The sequence below is a fragment of the Musca domestica genome, unplaced genomic scaffold, assembly GCF_030504385.1.
Source record: "Musca domestica strain aabys unplaced genomic scaffold, Musca_domestica.polishedcontigs.V.1.1 4, whole genome shotgun sequence".
In the NCBI taxonomy this organism is placed as follows: Eukaryota; Metazoa; Arthropoda; class Insecta; order Diptera; family Muscidae; genus Musca; species Musca domestica.
This window is the reverse complement of record NW_026712328.1, coordinates 23005007-23026486: the sequence shown is the minus strand read 5'-3', so window position 1 is coordinate 23026486 and position 21480 is coordinate 23005007. Positions and strand designations below refer to the sequence as shown.

Below are 21480 nucleotides of genomic sequence, written 5' to 3'. Positions count from 1 at the left end.
GTATTCCTAAATTAGTAACTAATAGCCCATATAATTGTTCAATAGTAAATGCAGATCACATTAATAATTTAGAGGAAATAGAACCTGGATTAATTTTGATAAATAACATAAAAGAAAATATTGTCATAAATGGAAACGAAAAAAATGTAACAGGAACTTATTTAATAAGATTTAGTAATTCTACAATTAGGATAGGCAACAAAAATTTCACCGTCGAAGAAGCTGCTTACTCCAAACCGTTGCCTGCGCTGCTAAAACACTCAGCTAGAAACAACTACACCGAAGAAATACTATCTCTACAACTACTAAAAACGTTGCACGTGAAAAGTAATAAAAGAATCGAGCGTCTAAATACTGAATTCAAGACCAGTTTATGTTTTAACATCAGTCTCATATTAGCATTGGTCATCCTCCTGATGGCAGTAAAAATGAGGCAAAGGCGCAAAACTAGTATGAAAATTATAAAAATGACCCCACATGAAGGAATGTCTAGACCTCAAATAGAAATGACTGTGTCAGAAAGCCAATTGGCAGCCGGCACAACAGAATCTGTTATCAAAACAAAACAACTAGCAAACCACAATATTAACTTGAATCAACGCGGCAGTCTTTATAATCTGCCATATTTCTAAACACATCAATCGAGACGCTTGATAATTCGAGAGGGAGGAGTTAACGGCTCACCCTAATAAACATCAAACTAAATATGCAAACCAACTAGTAAACATTCCCATCATTATGCTGCGCAAGCAGTCCGACAAATCAACAGGAATATGACACCAGGGCAGTCATCCGCCACAAACACGCGCACTAATACCAGCGCACCGCAAGTGATGACTCAGCGTAATAACGAGCACGACCAGGCTGCAGTATAATATTAGTTTTAAGTTGAAGGAATTCATAATTGTAAATCCAACAAGAGAGGTGCATAGCACCGCAACATAAATGTTAGTAACAAAATAAAGAAACACCATAGCAGTGTGAAATAAACTTTAACTTCTAACATTAACTTATATATCTTTATCCGATATCAGTTTTATTGTGCACTAAATGGCTAATGTAAGCCCAAATGGACTGAATCTTGGTAATTCCGACTGATTTCATCCTAGTTATAGCTCACATATATATGTTTCATCCGATTTGGGTTTTTAAGTTTCTCACACGCGTAACATGTACTCCACAATAATGGTATTTGGTACCACACAAATTATGGAGCTCAAAAATACCTCTGTCAAATTTTATCGAGATCGGATCGGATATAGCTCTCATATATATCTTTATCCGATATCAGTTTTATTGTGCACTAAATGGCTAATGTAAGCCCAAATGGACTGAATCTTGGTAATTCCGACTGATTTCATCCTAGAAACAAGTTCTTCAAATTTGGTGGAAAATCGGTTCAGATATAGCTGTAGCTCTCATATATATGTTTTATCCGATTTGGTGCCTAAGTCCTTCATAAGCGTAATATGCACTTCACAACAATGATATTTGATACCGGACATCCGATACAGCTCGAAAATACATCCGCCAAATTCTATCGAGATCGGTTCAAATTTTTATGTACCTTCAAAATACATCTTTACCCGGTTATTGTTTATCACATATGTAATGTCAGTCCGCATTGGATAGATTTTTTCATCCTGTATATATATTGTTCCAATAATATAATCATGCACAGCAATGTTATTTGGTACTAGAGGTACAAATGACTCAGCAATGTTATTTGGTACTAGAGGTACAAATGACTCCGTCAAATTTGTTCAAAATCGATTCAATGTTGGATATAGTTCTCAAATTGTGGCTGCTCTAAAACCATGATACATATTCAAATAAGGTTAGTATGATCGACTCCATATTCCCAATATACATTTTTGTGTTACGAGCTCTACTAAATGCGCATAGCAGTGTAGGGCATCATATTGTCGGCCCGCCCGACTTTGGACCTTTTCTTAATGGTTTTATTTACTATAGCAAATTCCAAATAACAGATATAGCATACACCTCTCAAAAACTAGACCTAGGCACTTATATATAAATTTTAAAATATGCCACTTTTTAACATATTTTTGTTTGTTTTTTCATATTGTTTTACATGTATGTTCACCAAGTAGAATTATATGGGGATTACACCTACATACAAAAGTGAGTAGATCGCAATATAATAATCAAACAAAATAAAATAAATAAGTGCTACAAACGATTATATCTTCGCCAGGAAGATATTTTTATTCAAATCTACCATTTTGTTGTACAATGATTGTATATTACAGAGTTACCTAAAATTCGACGTCTCAATCGACGTTTTTCGCCACACAACTTAAACACAACTTAAACGTCGAAATTTCAAAGCAGAACATACTTCACATCGAAAATTTAACAATTTCTTATTTAGTGTGTTGAAAATAGAAATGAAGAATACAAAAAAAAATTGAAAATTTGGAAAATAAAAAAAATGGGACAAAAATTATGTAACACCTCGAAATATTGGTTTCCCACATAGGAAAGTATATATGGATCTTCCTATCTTGCCGAGCTGAGTCGTTCTAGCTATGTATGTCCGTCCGTCCGTGTGTCCGTCTGTCCACGTTAATTTGTAATCACTCTACAGGTCGCAATTATGTCCCGATTTTCACGAAATTTAAAATGGAGGTGGGATTGAGCCAGAATAGAAGCCTATTGCTTTTGGATATGATCGCATAATATTTAGGGGTTAATATGGAACAAAAACTGACAATTTTCCTGATTTTGCAGTTGCTCTACAGGTCGCAATTATAGATCAATCGAAAAGGAAGTTAGCATGAGGCTAGGCTTGGGGCTGGACAGAAGGCTTCCATAATATTTAGTGGATGAAATCGACCATATCATTTGTGTTAAATAAAAGTCAAATTTTCCTTTAACCCCGAATATTTTTAATACTGGCGAAATCACTAATAGACGAAAAGGTCAATTCTGAGCGTTACGTAGATGCCGTAAGTAAATATATCTGATATATATAGCGAAATATATACAATGTATATATACAGAGGAAGGGGATGTTAGCTAGAATGCATATATCTCAAGAACGGCTGGACCGATTTTGACAAATTTTGTCAATTCAAAATGCCCTCTAGGCATAAAAAGTATAAAAAATCGCATTTAAAAATAATGAGGTCAATATAGATTTTGTGACATATTTTATTTTTCCATATTTTTTATCGGATGTGATTTTTTCAATTTGACTTATAACATTGATGAAGTTAGAGTTTAGGACACCGGGTAGAATGGACCACTACTTTTGTGTTAAAAAATACCAACATTACTTACAGGCGAACTTCGGGGTTTCTTATGCTAATTTCGTTGAGGAATTTAGCCAAATATCGTAGACAAGCAAATCATATAGATGAGTCAAAATTTAGAGATACAGAGGGGCCTCTTGCTTTGAACCAAAAACAGAAAAAAATTCCTGATCACACAATTAAAGTCAATCGATCACACAATTGAAGTCAATCGACTTCAACTCTGAGAAAAGAATTAGGGACAGACAAGATTTCTAGCATTTTGAATGACCATTGGATTATATTTTGCTATAAAATGGACCACAACAACTAACAGCACGAGGGAGTGCGTAAATATTGAGAAACTGTCCCTGGTCAAAATGCTAAGGGCAATATCTGGACAGTGCTCCGTGACATAATTTTAAAAAGCGAAATATTCCAAAATGGATTTGAACATAAGAGGGCTTCTAATATATTGTAGTATTGCAGAGTAGCACATGGTCGGCCCCGCACGGCTATAGCCTTTGCTTACTTGTTTATACAATGTTGGAAGAATTTAAGATATGGACCTGGCGTATTTGGGAGATACGGACGTACAAATCGTTTTACCATAGGGTGGAAGTTAAGTATTTTTCTAACATAAGTAAAATTTTAGGTAACGCTTTTAAAGACGATTTTAGATTTGTTTAATATTATATTATTATTGTTGTTTAATTTCATTTCTAAACTTTTCATTATTGTACTTTTCTTAAATAATATAGTTAATTTCTAGTTTATTAAAATTTATGCAATATTTTGTTGAATCCATTCAACATATGAACTAACGCGCATATATACTCCCGGCAAATTAGATTGCCCACAATTTGTTTTGGGGCCAAATGCGACAATACCTAAGAGGGTATATCGACCACTTCTCGAACGATTCATAAATGGTCCACCACTATCACCTAAAAAATTAGTAACGTTTACAATATTTCTTTAAACTATTTATTGATGTCAAGTCACCATATACCTTCACACACATCCCTTTTGGCTTCCGATTGAGCACAAAACTCGCTTGGAGTTATCACAATGCTATTTTCAAAGTTTTCACTGTATTTGGCGTAACGTATGGCACATTCTGTATTATTTAGAACGGGTAGGTTTATGTAGCGCACCTTAGAACTGGCAACATTGGAAATTCCTGTAAAAAATATATTTATCAATACATTTGTCTATAAATAAAAAATAATAACTAACCATTATCACTCCAACCGGCCACAATACCTGTATTGCCCATCGCTATTTCACTATCGTTTTGAGGTAAGCAAATTTGTACAATTGGTACTGCAAATAAGTAAAACGCATTTAAATCACCAATATATTGCTTGTAACGTATTTTCATTTCTTACTTTTTGCATTGTGTGTCTTGGCCAATCGGACAAGAGCAACATCATTATTGAATAATGGATCATTGTAGGCAGGATGTATTGTGGTCTCGATTATTTTAAAATCTTGAAAGTTAGTATCATCTCCAACACGAGCGTAAATACTAAAACAAGAGAAAATATTTTTAGATTATACTCGTATTATTTTAAATGTCATATCAAATAGTGATTGAAGTCATTGTACTTACAGTCTTAAATCTCTCACCAAGTTATCTACACAATGGGCTGCGGTTAAGATGTGCTGTCTAGTAATTATTGTACCCAGGCAACGATGACGTACAGTTCGGCTAGCTGGGAAGAATAATACAGAATTCTATTACAAATGCTCTTCGCCAATGGTGGGTGTATTAAATTTGTCAGTCAGTTTGTAACACGTCGAAATTGATTATTTGGTAATTAGAGTTTTTCCCTGGTCGGTATTCAAAATGGGCAAACAGCCCATGGCAAGGAAGAGCCACAATATAAAAATACTTCGAATGATTTGGTATTTTGAATATTTAAGTCAAGACTTCCAATTTCCAAAATTTCCATTTTATAACATACTTCGGATTTCGGGTTCACAGCATGTAGAATCTCTTCAGAAAATAAAAAGCCTTGTACTTGCAGTAAGATTTTTTACATAATTACAATATGTGATATAGCTTCATGTAGCGGTACGTTCTGACACTACTAATCATAATTTTCAATTGAAGTCCAGGTTTTGAAATAGCTTACATATAACACTTGAGAGTAAGGTTTGGGGATTGGATTCTGCAAGAATCTACTACATCTTTTTCAGTTGTAATTCAAATAATTTTTGATTTCAATCATAATATTCCATATGTTATTCGAGAATTTCATTTGTAATTCTTCTTGCCTTACTCGAGCATTTTGTATTACCGCATCACTTAGACATGACGTAATCATATCTATTTTCCTATATTTTGTTATTATACCCTCCACCTTGCAAAGGAGGGTATATTAACTTTGTCATCAACATCCCTAAATATTCGTCCCCATATAATGGTACCTCTCGATATTCGGTATTTTGATGTTTTTTTTCTACATTATTTTGTTTAAAGTGAGTATGGTATATTCTAGCTCGTGTGGCGAAACATGGTATGTGTATGTCCGCATTTTGGTATAGCCACATATAACGGTACCTCCCGATATTCGGTATTTTCATGGTTTTTGGCACATTTTTTGCGGATTTGTCTAAAAATTGGTATTTGCAGGTCATAACGGGTTCTAGCTACGGTAGCGAAACATTGCATGTTTGGTATAGCCCCCATATAACGGTACCTCCCGATATTCGGTGATTTGATGATTTTTGCCACATAAATTGGTATTTGTTGTTCGTAATGGGTTCTAGCCCAATGGCAGAACAATGAATATTTAGTTCCTCGTTTTCCTAAAGCGCACATATAACAATACTCACCGATATTAGGTATCTTGATAATCCTAGTCATATTTACCCACATAATAGTTTCTAATTTGGTATTTTAGAAGATTTGATAGAAGACAATCCTAGAAGTATAAAATAGTCTATAGAGGTTCCCGTTTTGGTATGGCCCCATATAACGGCCTGGCTCACTTATGGTTATTTAATAAGTTTAACTGCATTATCTAAACGGTCTTACTGGTATATGAAGTTTAAAGTGAAATACGCTTGAATGTAGATGCTTTTATATAATGATTCCTTTACCCTACAATTTCGGCCGGGCCGAACATTGAATTACCTCTACTGTTTAGAATGAATTTGGAAATTCAAAAAAAAAAAAAATTAAAAATATGTAAATAAATAGAATCCGTTAAAAATTTTGTTAAAAAACATCAAAATTACGAATATAGGGAAGTGCTGCAATTTTGGAGTCATACGAAGACCTGCATGGACGATTTTCTGTCATAGGCTGTAGTACCCATTAGGAACTTCTAACACGAAATTTGAAACAAATCCGATAGATAATGTCGCTAAAATCATGAAAATAACAAATAGGGAAGGGCTCAAAAAACGGAATGTAGAAAGGTGCAGATATATGGGGGCTATACGAAGACCTAAGCTTGCATAGACAATTTCCTCTCACAGACTGTAGTACCTATTAGGAACCTCAAATACGAAATATGAAACAATTGTGATAAATGATGCCGCTAAAATCATCAAACTGACAGAAGTACCCATTATAAACTAAAAATACGAAATTGGAAACAATTCCGGTGAGTATTGCAAGTAAAATCAACAAAATACCGAATATAGGGAGGTACTGATATGTGGGGGCTATACGAAGGCATGGACTTGCATAGACAATTTTCTTTCAGAGACTGTCGTGACTATTAGGAACTTCAAATACGAAATTTGAATCGACTCCGGTGAAGAGTGTCGCTAAAATTATCAAAGTAACGAATAAAGGTTGGTAGAGTTATATGGTGGCTATAACTAAACGTGGACCTACATAGTCCATTTCTAATACTAAAAGTACTGCAGATGAAACACACATTTGAATAAAATTTCATCAACCTACTTCAATTTTTTCGGAAGCTAGAGTGATTTCCACAGACAGACACGATTATCCTTAAATCGAAATAGAATTCTATGCCGATCAAGAGTATATGTATATACTTCGTGGAGTTTAAAATTTTTATTTTGAGGTTTTACAAATGAAAAATTTAATATGCCCTCCACATACTATGGTGGAACGATTTATGGGAATACTTTCAAGATTTTGATGCCTATTAATATTAAAGAATGTGGAATTTAGTTTATTAAATAAATTAGAAAAAATATTGGCAATGAGCAGCGCGTTCGGCTTTCTCAATTCGAATATTTAATTGTCTATGGACGCACTGTCCAAGTTAAATAAAAAATTAAATTTTAAGTAAAGGAGGCGGCCAGAATTATATGTATATTCACATTGTTAAGATTCCATATATTTAGAAAATAGTCTTATTTTTTATAGATTCAGAGCAAAAAATGGATGACGATCGAGAAGAAACTACCAAACCAGAGGATCCCCAACCTATAAGATCACTATTAGAAAATATCAGTGACCTATCGGATCATGTAAAACAATGTGCCTGTGGCTTTCAAATGACTGAAGCAAGATGGTGCCTGTGCCGCAGTATAAGTGTATTTTTAGTTGGCGTTGCTCTAGGCATCAAATTGCAAGATGTTGTCCGAAATGTCATGAATAATTAATATATCTTATTACATTTCTTATGTGTACTTACTTGTATTTAAATATGCTAGTCTAACAATCCATGGATAAACTTCTGAACTTTGGCCCTTTGGCAATTTACCACAATCTGGAGACTGTGAATTTGTTGGCAATGGAAAGGGTGTGGTCGTTGATACAACAAAAGTGTGTTCCTTATTGCGATGTGGCACATTGTAATCTTCATCATCATGACCATGATAGTGATGGTGGTGATGATGATGATGGAAGGGATAAAGTGGTGCATTAAAATTATGATCATATCCTTGATAGTCTGGATGTGGCGTTGGCCTTGGATAAGTTGGACTGTCGTCAGTGGGAAATTTAAAACGACCACAATTGTTAGATTGAGTGCAGAGAATTCCATTTATATCGACTTTTTCTCTTTTATCGGACCCCTCTTTCTTATTGGAATTATAGCTGTCGTCTCCTTCACTATCATCTTCCGGATGCTGTTTTAAGTATTCATCATAGTTGTACTCTTCACCAAAGGACGGCGGGCAATTTAGGCCAGTCAATTCATCTAAATAATCTAATTTTGGATTTCCCTTTGCATGTCTTTTATTGGGAATTCTCGGAGGACAACAGACGAAAATGTTTGTTCCGTCAAAGTCACAGATGGCTTGTTTAATTATATTCGTAATGAATGGTATATCGGTTGAGAGATCTATGAATTCATTAAAGGTCTCACAGTTTTTTAAGAGAATACAATTACACTTCCTGGAATCGTCGGTGGGGTATGTTAAAGCTGGAAAGAAGGAAATAGTTAAATAAATTAGTGATGGTAACAACGTAATCAAACTGACATCGAGCTCGAGAAATTATTCAATTAATTAGAAGAAACAAGTTCCATTCAAGCATGTGAGTATGTTATGACAAGGATTAAATTAAAGCTGAAGATAAAAATCTTTTACACAAAAGCACGCATTCGAATTTATAAAATGAAACCAGTAAGGAAGGCTCAAAAGTCGAGCGGGGCCGACTATATGATAACCTACACCACTATGCATGTTTCGTAGAACTCTTGTAAAAGAAAGGTTTATATTGCAATTTCTGAGCTCTGTGACATATCTGGTACAAAATATCACTATGGTAGAGTGCATATTCCGAAATTGGGAGATTTAAAAACCAAATCGGATAAAACATATATATGGGAGCAAATTTGAAATTTTTCCTTCTATGCCAAACTCGGTTGAATTTCGAAAATTCACTACATTTGGGCTAATATTAGCTATTTGGTGCACAATAAACCTGAAATCGAATAATGATATATATGGAGGCTATATCCAAATCTGAGCCAATCTTTATAAAATTGAAAACAGCTATTTCTTGGCTAAATCTGATATCTGGTACCAAATATTATTCTTGTATTGTGCATCAAATTATAAGTACTTTTTTCTATACTGAAGTGCCAAAATTCACACCATTTGGACTGATATAAGCCAGAAAGAAACCAAAAATCGGATGAAGATATATATGGGAGCTATATCCAATATCGGAACCGATCTTGATAAAATTTGAATCATGAATTGTTAGGCTGTATCTGATATCTGGTGCAAAATATCAGTCTCGTGGAGTGCATATTACGAATTTGAGTGACTTAAACACAAAATCGGATGAAGATATATATGGGAGCTATAGCTATATCTCAACCGATTTTCACCAAATTTGAAACACATGCTTGTAGGCTGAATTCGATCGGATGTAGCAAAATTCACACCATTTGGACTGATATTGGAGCACAAGAAACCTAAAATCGAATGAAGATATAATAGGGTTCGTCCTTGAGCCAAACAAATGTTATTTAGAAAATGTCATCTCAATCGAATAATAAATGCGACCTCCATTTTGTTTACAAAAATATATGGACAGACGGACGGACGGACATGCATAAATCGACTCAAAATGTGATTCTATGCTGATCACCAAAAGGAACTGTAGGTCTATCTCGTTTTCTTCTCCATGTTACAAACAAATGTACAAAGACATAATACCCTTACCACTATGTGGAGTAGGGTATAAAAAGGAACAAGTAAAAACCAGTAAAGAAAGTCTTAAAGTCGGGCGGGGCCGACTTTATGATACCCTACACCACTTTGCTAATTTAGTTGAGCTCCGCATAACAATTAAAAGTTTTTATAGGAGAATTCAATCATACACGCTATGATTATAATTATAATTTATAGTTCTAAGGACTAAATATGCCGAAGCATATTGTATTAAATACGGACTTGTATTGCCCATTTGGTGCAGAATTCATTTGAAATCGGATAAAGATATATATGGGAGCTATATCCAAATCGGAACAGATCTCGATAAAATTTGGCAAAGAGCTGAGCTGTATTTGATATATTTCCCTGAATATCGTTGTTACGGAGTGCATATTATGGCTGTGGGTAACAAATATAACAAATCGGAGGTGCAAAATTCCATCCCATTTGGGCAAATATTAGACGTTTGGTGCGCAATAAAAGGTAAATCGGACGAAGTTATATATGGAAGCTATATCCAAATTTTAACCGATCTCGATAAAATTTTGCAAATGTATTTCTGAGCTGTATTTGATATATTTCCCAAATATTGTAGTTACAAAAAGCATATTACGGCTGCGGAGGATAAAAATAACAAATGGGATGAACAATATATATGGGAGCTATAACTATATCTTAACCGATTTCGAACAAATTTGGCATACTTATTTTCAGGCCTAATTTGACATAAGACATAATACTGACTGACTGACACCTGACCACCTTGTGGTGTAGCGTATAAAGAATATAATCCATTATTTAGAAGTAACTTGAAATTTTTCAAAAAAACATATTTATTGAAAAATACTGTTACAATTATAACAAGTAAAAGGACATTAAGTTCTGCCGGTCCGAACTTCTAATACCCTCCACCATTGGGTAAAGAAAACATTTTTAGAACAGTGTTGGTATGTTTGTTCGGGATACCGTAGTAAAGTCGCATTAAAATATTATAGTAAAAATGTGAATAATTTTGTTACATTTTGTGGGTTCAGTATTGTACATTTTCGCATTTAACCTAAGTCTTGTCTAAAAAATATGTATCATTATTGAATTATGTCAGATATTCAATTCACTTAATATTGTACCTGTACTTTTTTTTACAAAATGTTGAATTTGTATGGGGTACCAGATGAAGTGGAAAAATATTGCCCATATCCCAACTCGATTCAGTTAAGCAAAAATATTACGATGTACCAAGAATTGATCCCTTCGAGGATTACCATGCGCAACAGACAGCCAGACAAATAGACAGAACAACATAACTAGATCGACACCAAAAAAAAAAAAAAACCGACAGTTAAAACTGGTTTCGTCCATAGATACATGGGGTCTAAAGTTTTTATTTTCAATGTGGCTATTTTAGCCGTATTAAATGATATATAATATACAGAATAGTCAATGACTCTCTCTCTCTTAAAACAAAAAAAAAACTTTTTACTATAAAAACGACAACCTCCTACAAGAAATATAGACAATATACTTGAATTAAAGATCCAATAAACAAAAAATCTGAATAAACGGGCAATCCCCGATAAAAAGTAGTATTTATTACACCTAATTCTTAGTTCCATTTTCATATTCCGAAATATTTATGGAAAACAGACCATGTAACTTTCATAAAAATTAATAATAACCAAGTAAATCTAAAATTAGATGGAAGAATATTGCAGGCACAAAACGTATACAAAAGGGTTTTTATAATATAACGGGAAATAAAGAAAACCAGTAATGAACAAGTAAAAAAGCAGTAAGTTCGGCCGAGCCGAACTTTGAATACCCTCCACCATTTGGAACGAATTAGAAAATATTAAAAAAAAGAATAAAATCCATTGAAAATTCTGTTAAAATCTTTAAAATGCCTAATATCGGAAGGTGCCGATATATGGGGGGATATACGCTATTGTGGACCTATATAGACAAATCTATGTCTGGGGATAAAGTACTCACAAGAAACTCCTTGTGTGGATTTTCAGATAATTCCATTGGGAAATGTGGCTAAAATCATCAAAACCCCGAATATAGGGAAGTACTGTTATATGGGAGATATACGATATCGTGGACCTATATAGACAATTCTTTTTGAGGGGATAAAATGCCCACAAGGGAATCCTTTTGTGGAATTTCAGACAATTTCATTGAAAAATGTGGATAAAATAATCAAAATACCAAATATCGGGGGTACCGTAATATGGGGGCTATACGATATTGTGGACCTATATAGATAATTCTCTGCCGAGGTATAAAGTACCCACAAGGAACTCCTTGTGTGGATTTTCAGACAATTCCGTTGAAAAATGTGGGTAAAATCATCAAAATACCGAATATCGGGGGGTACAGTTATATGGGGAATATACGATATCGTGGACCGATATAGCCCTTCTTCGAACTTGACCTGCCTGCAGACAAAAGAGAGATCTGTGCAAAATTTTAGCTACCTATCTTAATTCGTTTAGACTGTAGCGTGATTACAACAGACGGACAGACGGACGGACGGATAGACGGACGGACTTAGAATTTTACGCTGATCAAGAATATATATACTTTGTTGGGTCTAAAATGATTATTTCGATGAGTTACAAACGGAATGACGAACTTAATATACCCTCCATACCTTTTTTGGTGGAGGGTATAAAAAACAAAATTCGGAAGGGGTCGACTATTTGATACCCTACACCACCATGCATATCTAGTGGAACTATCCGTAACAAATAAACGTCTATATTGGGAATTTATGTGAAGTAGATTATACCAACTATGAACTTTTTTCTAAATGTGTATTATGGCGGATATCCAGATGTATATCAAACTCTGAACCGATTTTCGCAAAATTTGACGGAGGCATTTGTACCTCTGGTACCAAATAAAAATGTTATATCATATCATATGACTTCGAGAAGGCTTAAATTAAAATCAGTTAGGAAAAGACAAAAGTCGGACGGGCCGACCATATGATACCACACACCACTATGCATATTTAGTAGAGCTCCCATAACAAAAGAATTTATTTGAAGTAGATCATACCTCCTATCATCCTTTGGCTTTAGAGCAGTTATAATTTGGATAGGATAGGATATATATGAGAGCTATATCCAAATCTGAGTCGATCTCGATACAATTTGGCAAAGGTATTTCCGAACTCTATAAGATATCTGGTACCAAATATCATTGTTGTGGAGTGCATATTACGAATTTGAGGGCTTTAAAGACCAAATCCGATGAAACATATATATGGGAGCTATAGCTATATCTGAACCGATTTTCACCAAATCTGACGTACTTGCTTCTAGACTGAATTCGGTCGTATGTGTTGAAATTTAGGTCTAAATTGGATCCAAGCTATATCTAAATTTGATCCGATTCTCACCAATTTCAATAGGGTTCATCCTTGGGCCAAACAAATATTGTTTGGAAAATTTCATCGCAATCGGATAATAAATGCGACATGCTTTTTGTTCACAAAAATACATGGACAGGCGGACGGACAGACGGACTTACATGCATAAATCAACTCTAAAAGTGATTCTATCAAGATCCTAAAAAGTAACTGTGGATCTATCTCGTTCCCTTCTTCATGTTACAAACAAATGCACAAAGACATAATACCCATACCACTATGTGGAAAATATCATCTCAGTTGGACGATAAAAGAGACCTGCAGTTTGTTCACAAAAAAACATGGACAGACGGACGGGCACGCATACATCGACTCAAAATGTGATTCTATGATAATCATCAAAAAAAAAAAACAATGTGTTTATTTCGTTTCCTTTTGCATGTTGAAAACAAGTGAACGAAGACGTAATACCCTGTACCACAGTGTGGCGTGGAAGGAACTACCAAATCAATACAACTGAACAAATTGTATGCAACATATCAGAGACATGAATAAACAAGTTAGAAAGTGTCATCATATATCCTCGACCCAAAAGTATGACGACCGTCTTTAGCCCTTTTGACCTGTCCAATGAATATACCTACGTTTTTGATTAATGTGTGTTGTTTGTGTCTTAAGTCTTTTGTTTCTTTCAATATCCATTGAGCCGCAATCGCTTCTAATGACATTCATTTAAAAAAATTTTTTTATAAAATTTTTTCACTCGACCCAGACAGAGTGATTCATGCATTAACGCATTACAATCCGTCTATCAGCATCAATGTGGGTAATACCGGCTTCTTTTTAATAAATTCACGATCAAGGCAATTCATGACGAAATGTCTTCGATTTGTTCCTATATAAAAGATATATAAGCATAAGTTATGTGATTTAGTTGAATTCAATTGTTGTTATTTTATCTGTCACATGCGTAAATCCAACTAATGTAAAGTGCAAATAGACCTGTTGTTGGGGTAGTCGTTGCGTTCATTCATTCATTCGCCTACATCGTGTTTCGGTAGCCATTAACATGAATTAACAATTATATTTGCCCTACAGTTCATTCACGCCTTCTGTTGTCTTTATTGTTGTTTTTGCACACGTCTAAGGTTTTTTTGGAAATCAACTGACCTGACCTACTTCGAATAAATGTTATTGTTGTTATTTGGTTTTTTATCGAACCGGATTTTATTAGCTTGAAGATTAATTCAGAGAGGGAGAGAGAGAGACTTGGAGAATTGGCAGGTTCTTTATTTCAATTGAACTTATATCCTGGTGTTTCAAATTAAAATGAGCTTAATGTGGGGAAAACATACAAATGATAATCTCCTTTTGAAATGCGGATTACTTCACTGTGTGAAATCCGTTAGCGGATACAAATGTGTGTTGTTATTTTTATAATACCAATATAATGGTAAAGTATTAAGTAAAAATAAAGGTACCACGTCAATAAAAAAAATATATTTTTTTCATAATTTTGCCGATATGTTGCCTACTGACGCATTCTGGATGCATAAAAACTAATAGAACAGGTACTATATGTTTCTAGGTTTATATATAAAATTGGTACAGATATCGATTTGATATAACAAATGAAGTGTATATCAGTATATATAAAAATATAGCTCTAAAAAAGTCGTAATATGCATGCAATAAAGACTGCGTTTTTCCGATATGGCATATAACCCCGGACGGAATTTTTCCAATTATTCCATTTGTAATTCAACTTAATTCAATATTTTTCTTTGATTTTCAAATGAAACATTTCGTACTACAATTGGGATAATTCGGATTACAATTAGAATAATTCGAATTACAATTTGAACCCTTTTGTCACAAATAATTCACAAATGGTGGAACATACCAACGATATGATTAATATAGCGATACCTGCCGATTGAACGTATTTTCGAGTTATAGTTACATTATAAAACCAAATAAAATTTTAAAAGAAAAAATGCATCCTCGTAAAAAAATCGATGTAGATTCCGGCTTCCTCCAAATAATTCGTACTTTAAAGGCTTCGCTACTCCTTTTAATATAATATGCATTCAAAAAAAACGTATTTATTGTAATACTTTAATGCGCAAACATACGAATCGCTCGGTCTACCAACGCATGAACATGTCAGGAACAGCTGACCATGAGAAAAGCAGGAACATGCCAAATTTAGTCGGAATACACGAAGATTTATTATATTTATAGTAAATGCCATGCGTGCAGGAAACTGCAATCTTTTGAAGTTGATTGGCATCTCTGTTGCAATTAGAGAATTCGAGGTAGCAAAATATTAGACTAATATCATTGCAAAGGCGTTGTGTGTCAATGTTTGTTAATAAAACCATACCTCAATCTAAACCGATTTCAATATAATTTGACAAAATTAATTTTTGCACCAAATTCCGTCACACTTTCCATATTTCATTGAAATTTGAGATATATAGCGTATTTGGTGCATCGATATACGAAATGGGCCGAAAATATATATTGGATGTATATCCAAACCTCAACCAATTTCAATATGATTTGGAAAATGTATTTTTGTACCAAATCCCGCCACACATTCTGCATTTCATAGGAATCGGACATACATATCGCGTTTGGTGCATCAAATATGTGAAATCGGCCGAAAATATATATAGGAGCTATATACATATTTCAACCGATTTTAATATAATTCTCATTCCGAATTTCATTGCTTTCGGACATATGTACATATATAGTGCATCAGACATGAAAAATTGGCCGAAAATATATTTGTGAACTATATCCAAATCTGAACCGATTTGAATATAATTTGACAAAACAATTTTTGCTCCGTTGCGTACTCCTAATTTGAAAACTATATCTGCAATCGATCAATAGATATGTGCATACAAAAACTATTTATTTTGAAGATGCCTCCGATTTTGATGCAATATCTCCCGTTCCAAGTAGACATTCAAAAATTTATACAGCCAATGTTACTTTCAGGCTATGCTGTAGTATATTTGGAAATTTTCAGGAAAATCTGTTCAGCAGATTTTTAATCCATAAATTTTATTTATTTTAACCGCAAAGAAAAATGCAATTAGTTGACAACTTTAATGGAATCCAATTATGAACCCCTATTTTTAGTTCTCTGCAAATTCTAGTTGTCATTTTTTCCAATAATTGTGCTTTCACTATTAACATGCCTCTGTCATGAGCACACCATTCTCTTAAACTGCATTTTGTCAATTCTTTACCCACTAGTTGCAACGACACATCGCTCATTTACTCAAATGCGTTTTTATATCCTACGCCACACTGTGATACATTTGTTTGTAAAATGGAGAAGGAAACGAAAGGCATTTGGTGGTCAGTCTTTTAATGATGTTCATATAATCACATTATGAGTCGATTTATCGATTTCCGTCCGTCTGTTCATGTATTTTTGTGAACAGAGTTGCATATATTGTCAGATTGAGACGAAAATTTTCACAAATCCTTTTTTAACCCTAAGGCGAATGCTATTGAAATTGATAGTAATTTTTCCAAATTTAGAAACAACTACCATATATCTTCGTCTTATTTCAATTTTATAGTGCGCCATACGTGTAGTATTCGTCCAAATTGGATAAATATCGGCCATCCCACCGAATTAAGTGTGTCAAATTTGGTAAAAATCTTTTCGAATATAGCTATAGTTCCCATTTTAAAATTTCATCGGATTTGATGTTTAAGTCTCCCACATTTGTAAAATGAACTCCACAACAATGATATTTGGTACCAGATATAAGATAAAGCTCAGAAATACCAGAATAGAACGCATGTTGGGCACCACTTTTGCAAAAAACGATATTTGGTGAATTCGGTTCACATATATCCACAGGGTTAGATAAAAAACTGCAACAAAGTCATATGCCATAATTTTTACTTTCTTCAAAAAATGTCGCAAATAGCATCACATTTTAGATTATGTTTAGATTTGTTCATCTCTGGTCACCTTTGGCACGAATTATGGCCTTCAAACAGCCAATAAAACCGTCACACGCAGCCCGAATCTGGTTCTGCGGTATTTTGGCCCATTCCCGGCGAAGCGCTTGCTTGAGGTGATCGGCACTTTGGTACTTTTCAGTGTCAACCTTGCTTTCCAAAATACTCTATACACAATAGTCCAAAGGATTGGTATCCGGAGATTTTGGTGGCCATTGTGCGCTGGAAATGAAGCAAGTAGCTTCATTTTGTAACCATTCTAGGATGGCGCGTGCTGAGTGCGATGGTGCTGAGTCCTGTCGGGATGTCCAAGGTCTGCGGTCAAAATGTTTGCGTGCTCAAGGCTTTAATACACCCTCCAGAAAATTTTCGCGATAACATTCGGCATTTATTCTGATGCCAAGGTCGGTTAATACGAGCGGAGAACGACCATCGGCTGTTATGACGTCTCACAACATCACCATGGCCGGCGCTTGAGTTCTGGTGACCAACCGAAGGTGCACATTTTCAGATGACCTCTTTGGCAGGTAAACACGATCATTTTGTTTGTTTACATGCTGCTGGACAACGACTGTTTTCTCATCGGAGAAAACCAAATTCGGCAGTTCACCATTTTCGGCCCAGCGAAGCAACTCTTTAGATCTTTTGAGTCTATTTTCTTTCTGTTTGCGGGGTGTGTTTTTGCGCTTTTTGGAATTTCAATGGCCCTACCCCGAGCTCATTTTTCAATATTTTCCGAATGGAATATTGCGATATATTCAGCTAACAAGCCATTTTTCGGCCACTGCGACTCGGATTTCGATCAAGTCGCTTCTTTACTTTTCGAACCATATCTGCTGATGTTGCGGTTTTCTTCCGTCCACTTCCTTAACGTCGGACTACGCTACCAGCATCACGGTGGCCAACAGAAGGTGCACAAAGTAAATACGATAATTTTGTTTGTTTACAAACTGCCGGACAACGAATGTTTTCTCATCGGAGAAAACCAAATTCGGCAGTTCACCACTTTCGGCCCAGCGAAGCAACTCTTAAGCTCTTTTGAGTCTATTTTCTTTTTGTTTGCGGTGTAAGTTCTTGCGCTTTTTGGAATTTCAATGGCCTTACCCCAAGCTAATTTTTCAATATTTGCTGAATGGAATATTGCGATATGTTCAGCTAACAAGCCATTTTTCGGCCACTGCGACTCGGATTTCGATCAAGTCGCTTCTTTACTTTTCGAACCATATCTGCTGATGTTGCTGTTTTCTTCCGTCCATTTCCTTGACGTCGGGCTACGTTACCAATATCACGGTAACGAGGGATGGTACGAGACACAAAAGATTTATTCACATTTAAATTCTGGAGTGCTCCAACGATAGCTACTTGTTGATTTATAGCCAATTATAAAGGTATCACACTATCACGCTTGAACTCCATCACGAATAACATTTTTTCTGGAAAATTCTCACAAATATGCTTTTGTACGCTTGTAAACAATTTAATGAGCTATCGTGGCTTAGAAATAAGAGATGTCTGAAGTTGGTTGCAGTTTTTTCATCTCACCCTGTAGTTGGTATGATTTTATTCACACAAATTCCCACAAAAACTTTTATTTGTTATGTGAAGCTCTACTAAATATGTAAAGAAATAAATCTTACTTTATCTTCATATCAAAGTTTCTTGGTAATATCAGTACACAGTTCTCAATGTACTCTAAGTTTATAAAGCACTTAAATACTACAAACAATGCCGGATCTTATACAAAAATTTAGCACATAAAACTAGTAATCTTCTTGAAAATAATTGTATATACAGTTATATTTGTTATCATTTCAAATCAGATCATTTTTTAATTAAATTTACAGCACACAGTAAACATATTATCATTAACGATTTTCAATAAAATCTTTCTGCACCACTATTGCAAATGAATGAAAATATTTGATTTAAGTCAATAAAGAATAGTTTTTTTTTAACTTAAAAAGTGAATTATTTTGAAATAAATTTGCTCGTAAGCTCCACACAGTTAAGATAATGCATGTTTTCATAATAGGCACTGTTTTGGGTAATGACTTAAATAAACCACCAACATCTATTGCATCTTTTAGAAATTGAACCAATTCCATTCTCACTTTATGAGGGTCTGTTTAAATAATTTATAATGCTTCTTTGTTTTTGTTTAATCTTAAAAATTACATATCAGTGTAAAAAATTAATAAATCGTTAATATATGCACCTTGGTTGATCCACACGAACACAAGAATACTGATAACAGCACTGAAATGGGTTTTATAAGAAAACATTTTGTGCGCGTATTTTTATATGACAATGAAGCTATAAATCTTTATTTCACTATTTATTCACACATTTCTCCTTTCTACTATTATTGTTTACTTTTTCATTTTAAACACCTTGACTTATTTATTGTCATTTGTTTTATATATTTATTATTTTGATTTCATTTCTTTTTTTCCAATTTTTAATCAATTCGTTTATTTATTTTTTCTTGTCTAGTTGTTTTCCGTTTTCGACGCGTTTCGAACCAGTTCACAGTTCAGCTTTTACGAAAGCACCGCAACGTTTAACGTTTTAACTGATAATGAAAAGATTTTTTCAATAACAGCGGAGTTTTTTCGCCAAGTATCTATCTCGGAGCCACAGCGGGGTAGCGTAACAAAAATACGCTACACATAAGACGCCGGAGAGCAGCTATTCAGCAATGCGATCGATGTTGTTGGTACGTACTATTTATTGTCCATGAATAATTTGTTTCTTTTAATTATTTATTGTTTTGCAGCATTTAACATTTTCTGAATGTGATATCGGAAACGTATGTATAAGCTTAGATGTAGGTATTTTTTATGTACATACTTTTGCCTGGATAAACACACAAACAATGTACAGGGAGGGCATGACCGTAGGAGCATGATAGTTAATTTTATTTCTGTACAAACAGTTAAAAATATTGTAAATGAAACAGGTTTATAAGACAACAAACAACAATGAAACATTTGTATAAATCGAGTGCTGACCGCCAAGAAATATCAATACGGCCAATTGTGAATTTGAAATTAACTGTTGTGAGCATCATCAAATAAATGGTAAAACGTGCAAAAAATTGTGGCGTCTTATCACAAAGATGATTACACTAGCTTGCAAAAAACAAGATCTTTGTATCTTACAAACAGAAAATTTCAAATCGGAATGAAATCGGATGAAAAATACATATGGAAGCTATAGCTATGACATACTTGTTTCTACGCACAATTTGGTAATTCCATCCCATTTTGCTAATATTACACGTATGGTGCACAATAAAAGACAAATCGGACGAAGATATATATGGGAGCTATAACCAAATCTGAAACGATCTCGATAAAATTTGGGAAACGTATTTCTCTGCTGTATTTCATAATTTTCCCCAAATATTGTTGTTACAAAGGACAAAAATATCAAATCGGGTGAACAATATATATGGGAGATATAGCTATATCTGAACCGATTTCGATGAAATTTGGTATACCTATTTCCAGTCTTAATTTGGTCATACAGGGTGAGATAAAAAAAAACTGCAAAAAAAGTAAAACGCAATACTTTTCACATTTTTTTAAATTTTATTGAAAGCAAAAAATGTCGGAAATAGCATCAAATTTTAGAATAAGTTTAGATTTGTTCGAATTGGTCACCTTTGGCGCGAATTATGGCCTTCAAACGGCCAATGAAACCGTCACACGCTGCCCGAATGTTGCTCTGCGGTATATTGGCCCATTCCCGGCGAATCGCTTGCTTGAGATGATCGACACTTTGTTATTTTTTAGTGCCAACCTTGCTTTAAAAAATTCTCCAGACACAATAGTGCAACGGATTGGTATCCGGAGATTTTGGTGGCCATTGTGCGCTGGAAATGAAGCGAGAAACCTCATTTTGTAACCATTCATGGGTGGCGCATGCTGAGTGCGATGGCGCTGAGTTCTGTTTAAATGTCCAAGGTCTGCGGCCATAATATTCGGCATTTAATGAGGTAATGCGTACTGTAGAGTGTAGGAAAAGATAAGGGGGTGAATTTTTATATTTGTACCATAACGTGTAAAAACTTTATCGAATCGAGCTGAACCTATACATTTTGTTATGAGGGTAGCTATGAGTGAGACAAAAACTGAGTAAGAAGACGTTTCAATCATTTAGGGACAAGCTCAGAAATTTATTTATAAGTTAAATTTAAACGTATCAAAATGTTCACTTTTAAACTGAATATTTGCACAATCT

The 21480-nt window shown here is 34.4% G+C and overlaps 1 protein-coding gene and 1 long non-coding RNA gene across 2 annotated transcripts; one reads left to right on the top strand and one right to left on the bottom strand.

Annotated features, from left to right (window-relative positions):
* Positions 1 to 3949: 3949 nt before the first annotated feature.
* Positions 3950 to 19810, bottom strand: LOC101899366 (protein masquerade). The gene is made up of 7 exons (XM_005185464.4): positions 19451 to 19810; positions 7889 to 8620; positions 4873 to 4975; positions 4649 to 4788; positions 4497 to 4583; positions 4270 to 4440; positions 3950 to 4204 (listed from the first exon to the last, which is right to left on the bottom strand). The coding sequence occupies exons 1-7, from the start codon at positions 19515 to 19517 to the stop codon at positions 4041 to 4043; spliced, it is 1464 nt and encodes a 487-aa protein (XP_005185521.2). The 5' UTR covers positions 19518 to 19810; the 3' UTR covers positions 3950 to 4040.
* Positions 4426 to 7962, top strand: LOC109612954 (uncharacterized). Its single transcript, XR_002194754.2, has 2 exons — positions 4426 to 4559; positions 7618 to 7962. It is a non-coding gene; the product is annotated as an uncharacterized LOC109612954 (long non-coding RNA).
* Positions 19811 to 21480: the final 1670 nt, after the last annotated feature.

What these genes read in the sequence shown, in the direction of transcription:
- LOC101899366 (XM_005185464.4), bottom strand. Translation starts at nt 19,517, where the DNA reads ATGTTTTCTTATAAAACCCATTTCAGTGCTGTTATCAGTATTCTTGTG. An exon ending in GTTCGTGTGGATCAACCAAG is followed by an intron (nt 8,621 to 19,450) that starts GTGCATATATTA and finishes CCTTCTTTCCAG; the next exon opens with CTTTAACATACCCCACCGAC. An exon ending in GGCCGGTTGGAGTGATAATG is followed by an intron (nt 4,441 to 4,496) that starts GTTAGTTATTAT and finishes TATTTTTTACAG; the next exon opens with GAATTTCCAATGTTGCCAGT.